Source organism: Cyrtonyx montezumae, unplaced genomic scaffold (assembly GCF_038088225.1).
Source record: "Cyrtonyx montezumae isolate F1298 unplaced genomic scaffold, pur_monq_1.0 scaffold_1, whole genome shotgun sequence".
NCBI lineage: Eukaryota > Metazoa > Chordata > Aves > Galliformes > Odontophoridae > Cyrtonyx > Cyrtonyx montezumae.
In genome coordinates this window covers 24,821,955-24,829,581 of record NW_027071825.1, presented here as the reverse complement: position 1 = coordinate 24,829,581, position 7,627 = coordinate 24,821,955, and the positions used below count along the sequence as shown (strand labels likewise).

Sequence of the window (7,627 nt, the reverse complement as noted above, 5' to 3'; positions counted from 1 at the left end):
AGCCTAGACAACACTGGGAGCTGGAACAGCAGGGCGCAGTGCAGACAAATTTAAGTATTGTCAGATCAAATGGCTCAACCACTGTGTCTCTGCAGTCCATTAAAGCTCAAGTCTCTCTTGTTAAGCCTCAAATTGTACAGCCTGCTTGGTACTAGAGTTTCGGGTTGCTTTTGTTTGCCACAATGTGTATGGAGGTAATTGGGACTGTGATCACTCCCCCGGGACTGAGCCAGCGGATGCAGGGTCAGGAGCAGACTCAGGCACCTGGGAGCACAGCTGACAGTGGGAAGGCAGGCAGGGGGAGCAGTCACTGCTCTGTGCTTCACCCTCTGCTCTTCCCTTCAAATCCAAGTGCTCATCAGGTGTCCGTTGGGCCACTGCTCCACTGCCTACCCCAGTGGCCCCCAAGTGAGCATCATCAGGACCCAAGTTAGACACCTTGCTCTTTGTCCAGCTCAAATAGCATTAAAAAATAAAGAAATCAGAATTGAGCTGCTTTTCTCCTGCAGCCACTGTAGGATGCTAGGCTGTTCCCAATGGGGCAGAAGTGACTCACAGACATCTGCTGTGCAAGCCAGCTTAGCCCAGTGACTCCAGGCTAGCCCTGTGACTTTCTGCCCCAGAAATGCTGCTAGGTCAGATGTGGAGTGCCATGTAACTTTATTGAAGATATTGGGAGGCCAGACAGCCATGTGAGAATTACTGCTCCCGTGGCCACATGATGGTGCAGGACACGCACGAGGTCAGCTGAGGGTCCTCCAATTTACCATATGCACAGCCATGCAAGAAATCCCTGACAGCCCTTTTACTTCATGGAGATGATGACCTTTCCCGTGGACTTGCGCTGATACACGTGGCTGAAGGCTTCATTTACCTGCAAGCACAAAGCTCTGAGTGCTTCTAGGGATGACCAGAGGGCAGGAAGTGCAGAACATGTAGAAGAAGTCACTTGCTGTGTCCTAATGCATGCAGTGTACCCAAAAATAAGTTAAATACGACCACATCCTTGGTTTATCTTATGTGGGTTATATGATAGGCTGCAGTGTTTTGTTTGCCATGAACGAAGTTCTCATATTTTGCATCCGAGCTTGTGCTTTCTGTCCCTGAGATTCAGTGCTGGGATTGAAATAACTCAGGAGCCAGCAAGCTCCTGGGTATTCCTCCACCTTGTGTCCCTGAATTTGCTGGATTGGGGCTACGTAAGCATTGCCAAGGAGCTGTTACGTGAGTCTTGAAACACCATCAAATCAGGAAAAAAAGTGTTTTGAGCACCTTCAGAGGTGCTCGAGGGAAGATGCAAATGAAGGCACATCACAAGCCACTAATCCACTTCTAAAATATTATCCCAGCACGTTATTCTTTAAGACCACAAACTCTGGAATAGGAGCAGGTGTTTTTATAATTTCCCCATTGAGCACATTGCAGTTCTGGTCCTGCAGTAGCAAACCAGAAGTTAATGACTCCCTGGCTGAGACCCAATGGAGGAAGATTAAAAAGGGGGAGGGGAAATGGGATTTCTTGATTTAATATTTTTGGATTTTAGGACTCCTGCATTTTCTGTGCCAGGGGTGTAACTGCACACACAAACCTGTTTCTGCCCCCATTAAAAGGCCTTGGCTAACAATTCTGAGCCGTGTGTACCTCTTCCAGCTTGAAGACTGCTCCAATGTGCGGATGGATCTTTCCATCCTGACAATACTGAAGAAGGGAGGACATTGCAGAGGAGAAAAGAGGGAAGTCCTCCTGCTGGTACCGACTCCAGTATACTCCCATGGCTGACACGTTCTTCAGCAGCAACAGGTTTGCAGGAATTGAGGGTATTTTCCCTCCAGCAAAGCCCATCACCACAATCCTGCCCTCCCAAGCCAAACTGGAAGAAGAACACAAGTGATGGGTATCTGAAACATCATCCCAAGGCAACATATGCTAGCCTGGCCATAAGAAGCCATGTGTGTTTGAGAAAATGCATCTTATACAGCCTCCAGCCTGGACATTAGAAACAATTTCTTCTCAGTGTGGTAAGAAGCTGCCCAGGGAGGTGGTGGAGTCACTATCCACGGAGATGTTCAAGAACAGAGGAGGTGTAACACTGAGGGACCTGGTTTAGTGGGGATGGGTTTAGGGTTGGACTGTGGATGATCTCAGAGGTCTTTTCCAACCTCAGTGATACTAGGATCTCTCTTCTGTTCTATGATTTCCACCTCCACCACCAGTTGGGGCAAGCAGAACCTGGTGGGTCAGCTTCACCTTGCTCAAGGCATGCCAACGACATCAACTCTCATTTTGCCTCACCTCTTCAGGACAGCCTTGAAGATGTCCCCACCAACAGCTTCGATGGCCACGTCGACCCCTCTGCCACCTGTGAGTGCTGCCACCTGCTCCCTCAGGCTGTCCTGGCTGTAGTTCACTGCATGGCTTGCCCCACTTGCCAGGACCAGCTGGCACTTGGGATCACTGCCGACTGCTGCTATCACCTGAGAGTGAAAGGGAAGCTGGAGCTGCAGCTCAGCCTCCGGGTGTGCTTATTTTTATTAGAGAATGGGGCAGATGCAAAGGGTCTTTGAGCTGCCCTTGGGGGCCAATGGGGGTTTATAATTCAGGTGGAAGGAAGGAGGAAACGTGGCAACAGGGTTGTGCTGCTGGTGTGTGACCCAATAAATGCCTGGTCCCAGTTCTCTGCCACTGCAGCACTGTGACTGCAGGCCACCTGCTTGCCAAGGCTGGAGCACGTGAGGACAGGTAAAAAGGACAACACCTCATTACCTTTGCCTGGAACACACTGACAGCCAGATCAATGATGGCAAGGCCGGTGGCTCCAGCTCCTGCTGTCACTAGCACTGTTTCCCTGGCAGGAAGAGAAAAAATGAGAAAGCACAATGGAAAAACACCATTAATTCCCAAAGAGGGCAATGTTTCAGCAGCACAGGGATCATCCTGCCATCAGGGCATGCCGAGTCCCAGTCACCCTGAGGGTCGTGCTAGGCCAAATGAAGCTGCTCACCGTGGTTGCAGACGTGCCCGATGGTGCAGAGCCAGCCAGGCTGTGCCATAGGCAACAGGCAGCACTGCTGCATCTTCACTGGACACGTTGTCAGGGATCTGCCACAGTGCCTGCATGTGGGATTCAATGGGGTGACAGCATCAATGGGGATCAATGCCACAGTGCCTGCATGTGGCATTCAATGGGGCTCGCCATGAGAAAGAACTTGGTTTTAAAGGGGTTTTGCATCTTATAGCTGCATGCTGTGTCCCACTCCAGCTGTGACAGGGCTGAAGTGCTGAACACAGAGGGAAACCTGAGTGCTTGGTGTCCTCACCTTCTCATCAACAATGCACTCCTCTGCCATAGCACTGGTGCCAGTCACACCGATCACCCTGTGTCCCTGCAAAAACAGTCACTGTGTGGACATCAGGAGAGAAATCACAGAATCCTTAAGGTTGGAAAAGACCGTTAAGATCATCTAGTCCAACCATGAACGTCTCAAGCCACATCTACCAACAGCGACTGCATTAACTGCAGGCATTTACTCCCTTCTCCTGCTGAGTTTCCCTACACTCCCATGTTGTTCTCACCTCCTTCACAGTACTGACGTTTTCTCCCGTCTCCATTACAGTTCCTGAAAACTCCATTCCTGCAGGATAAGTACACGCACATGCAGCACATGCTGACACAACTTGCCTTCACACCCTCAGCTAACAGACCCAGGACAGCACCTGGAATTTGAGAGAGGCACTGCTGTACCCCCAAGCATCTATTTTAACAATGAAACGGGAGGAAATTATCCCCGGGCTCTGCTCCTGTGGCTGCTGAGCACCCACCCGTGGAGCAGCCCCAGGGCCAAGCCATGCAGAAGCTGCACATGATGATTTCAGAGGGCTTTCCCAACCTCAGCGATTTGAAGTTCCCAGCAGCAAAGCACCAGTTGGGCAGAAGATGGCAGCATCAGCACAGGAGACAGCAAGCTCCTCGAGTTAAGAATTCCTTATAATTTGGAATCCCAATGCATTTTTGCAGAGGAAAGATGCTGCAGGGGGACAGGAGGTGCAGCCAGCACAGTGACTGACCCCCTGCAGATGCTATAGTGGCACTGCTGCCACCTGTGCTTGTGGCAGTTGCTGTAAGAGCTCTGGGCTCGGCAGGAGGACCCAACCTACCCCAAACTGCTCTGTGCCTCGGTTTTCTCAACTTCCAGCACAGCTGGTATTTGCTGCTGCTCTCCCCCAGACTAGTGCTCTTTGAAAACGATAAGAATTTTACACTGAGCATTTTTCAGAGGATGCCAGAATGCGTTCCCAGAAGTTGCCTCAAGTCCGAACCAGCAGCGTTCTCCACCTCCAGGACTGCTAGTTCTCACTGGACATGACACTCAGTCACCTATGACACCTGGTCACCTACTCACCAGGGGTGAACGGAGGAGTGTGCTTGTCCTGGTACAACCCCTGGCAGGCCAAGATGTCAGCAAAATTTAACCCACAGTAATGGACACGCACACGGACCTGTGAGAGAAGGGGACAAACGTTAACTCCTTCCTTTGACCAAAGAGCAGAGATATAAAAGAGACATACAACACGTGCACATCGAAGCCCAGCAACCCAGAACCAATCTTCCCCTCTACACCCAGTGATCCCCACCTGGCGTGGCTGCAGCGGAGGCTTTGGGAGGTCCTGCACCAGCAGGGGCTGTGCCAGCTGCGTGCAGAGGGCTGCTCGGTACCCCCGGGCACATTGCTGGGCAGGCAATCCCAGGGCGCAGAGCCTGGAAGGAGAACTGCTCAGCATAGGAGTGCTAACCCCTCACTGCTGCTGGGAGGGCAGAAAGGGATGGGGACTGGGGGTGATGGAGACAACGGAGAGAGGGGTTGGGGGGGATGAGGTTAAGGGGGTGATAGGGGAAAGGGACTGGGAATGGTGGGGAGAAATGGAGACCAGGGGGACAGACAGAAGGGAGTTTATGGGGAATGGGTGGGAAAGGGCAGGAAACATGACATGCGGACCCGTCCCCGCACCTCCGCACCGCCGCCATGCCGCTCCCGCAGCCTTCCGGACCCCGCGCACCGCCCGGCCGGGGCGGGGCAGAGCCGTGCTGGGCAGCGATTGGTACCGACCATCGGGAGGCAATGCTACCCCCTGCTAGGCAAAGAGGAGCGAAAGCGCAGCGCACAGGCGTGGATGAAGCGGTAGGATAGATGCCCAGAGGGAGAAGCCCGTGCTGCTACAGGTGGAAGCAAATCCAGGGGTTATTCGCTTCTCGTAGTCATCCAATGAGGAAAATAGGGACACATTCATCCTTCGTTCCTCGCAGCCCCGAGACGAACCCCTGACACACGTATAGCTGCCGTCACAGCATGCACTGACATCAGATCCCAGTGATAATATGGGGACAGCTCCAAAAAGTCCACTTAAAAGCCAGTAGTGCTCAGTGCCAGCTCCGTGTCTTTTCACGCCAGCCGCGGAGTTTCTCGGATCTGCTTCAGAGCATCCACCCAATGGCACAAAAATCAAATCCAAAATCAAAGGGACAATGCCCAAGTGGCTGAAGCGTGGTTTTCCAGACCCATTTTCCCTCCAGTGTACAGCTGTTGGCAGGACAGGCACTCAAAAGGATATTTCTGGGGCCACTTGGTGTTTCAGGGGACAATGTCCCACGGCAGCGGGACCAGATATTCCCCTCCTCCATTAGAGAAAAAGGAGAATTTTGCTGAAACAGCTCAAAGTGAGGTAGGAACCCAGCATCCACACACGTACCCCTGGGGGCAGCTGGCACAAGATGAAGGAGGGATGTTCTTTAATATTTAACTTTCCCCCGTGCTGTTCTTCCTCTTTTTCAATCAGCATGCACCATCCCCATCCAAATGGGCTTTGCTGCAGAGATTTGGGCGCTCAGCCCCGGCACGGGTTGGTACAGCAGGTCTGAGGGAACCCAACAGGGTTGAGATGACATCCATAGGGAATGTCCAGTGGGATGCAGGCAGCAATCCTGGCTGCTCCAGCTGCAGATGCTTAAGGATTTCGGAAAGGGAGCCTTCCTCCCAGCTTCCGGCACTCGGCAGTTGAGGGACTTCCTGAGCCAGAAGCTGCACGGATCCATCTAATCCTTTTTTTTTTTTTCCTTTTGTTTTGTTTTGAATTCATTTATGCTTTTGGCCTCCGTGACATCCTGCGGCAATAAGTTACAGAACATAATTATGTGCTGCGTGAGAAAGCGCTTCCTTCTGTCCTCTTTGGTCTCCTTGGCCTGCGGAGCAAAGCTCCAGCCCCAGTTTAGCCAGGGTCTGTGTGTTAATGTGAGGGCCATGAGCAGCTTGCGGCTCTGCTTCTCGCAGAGGGAATCCTATACATGTTCTTGGGTTTCTGTCATGCTCCCTCCACAACTGCCTCTCTGGCTGAGAGGACTTCAAGCTGGAACAGCTGCACATGAAACTCCATCACCAGGAGTGTTTCCAGGACATCTTTATTTACAAAATATATCACCCTTCCTATTTTAGTCACCTCTGGTATTTATTATTCCTTATATTAGTGCCTCAAACTCACAAATGAAGGCAGAAGAACGGATTTTGTTTCCCGTTTCAGAGTCCATTTTTGGGTGGCACTGGGAGTGGGCAGATCCTACTCGATGAGAACCAGTTGCAGTTGTCCTGTGTAATTGCCGTCCCAGATCCGAGTGGCAACTTGTAAAAACTCTGCAGTCCTTCTCTTGGCAGAAGCTCAGCAGCCACATCCTTCCCTCGCAACACAACAAGCAGCTCCATCCCCACTTCCCTGCAGCTGCCCATGCAGGATCAGGGCAGGCTGAAGGAGACAAGGGGGCTTCAGAGGGTGGTGGAGGGAAAACCTCAACAAGTTGATCGGATTATGGCCACTAAATGATAAGCTTGGAGAATTTATTACCAGCAGCAGTGGGAGAGAGAATATAGGAGAGATAAACTGGCTGCCCTATTGCTTTGTGGTGTCATTACGGCAGAAGGAACAGCCCTGCATGCCTTCACCTCCCAGGTTTTTAGGAAGCATGACATGGGGAATGCTGTGGGGTAGGAAGCAGCCAGGAAGTGTTATTGGGTGCCCTGGCTCTCCGCAGGTGCTGCAAGACACGTGGAAGAATTACCCTGTGCCCATCACCAGGAGATAAGGATGAATCCTCACCAGGCTTCTACCAAGTTTAACTCTTCTTGGATAGCAGGGTAAGGTTTTAAACCTTATTTCCCAGAAACTTGAGGCTGACACTACCAAACTCACAGGACGTCCCTTCTTCCATTATCCTGTGTCTCACCTCCTACAGGAAGAACATTTCTTAGTTGTCAAAACTGGCTTAGAAATGGCAGCAAGGTGCATCTTCCCACCCTACAGTGGAAAACCTGCAACACATCCTGGTCCAGAAAACAGAGCTCCCGAATGGATAGAGAATGACCTAGTTGTAGGGCAAGATTCAGGCCAAGCTCTCAGTCAAGCATGCGACAGAAACCCCCAGGAAATGAGGTTTCATCAATTAATTATAGGGCCGGCAGGACATCTTCTCTATTGAAACAGTTTATATGTCATCCATTGTGCACACCACTACAGCACTAGGAGGTGCACTGATCCAGTTGGCTCGCTGCCACTGCCTTGAGTCCTGCAGCCATGACACTCAGCT

The 7,627-nt window shown here is 51.5% G+C and overlaps 1 protein-coding gene across 1 annotated transcript; it reads right to left on the bottom strand.

Annotated features, from left to right (window-relative positions):
• Nucleotides 1-613: 613 nt before the first annotated feature.
• On the bottom strand, nt 614-5,023 carry LOC136054458 (quinone oxidoreductase-like protein 2). Its single transcript, XM_065745731.1, has 10 exons — nt 5,007-5,023; nt 4,633-4,756; nt 4,401-4,497; nt 3,574-3,632; nt 3,318-3,383; nt 3,002-3,111; nt 2,764-2,845; nt 2,293-2,474; nt 1,642-1,870; nt 614-874 (listed from the first exon to the last, which is right to left on the bottom strand). The coding sequence occupies exons 1-10, from the start codon at nt 5,021-5,023 to the stop codon at nt 806-808; spliced, it is 1,035 nt and encodes a 344-aa protein (XP_065601803.1). The 3' UTR covers nt 614-805.
• Between the last annotated feature and the right edge of the window lie 2,604 nt (nt 5,024-7,627).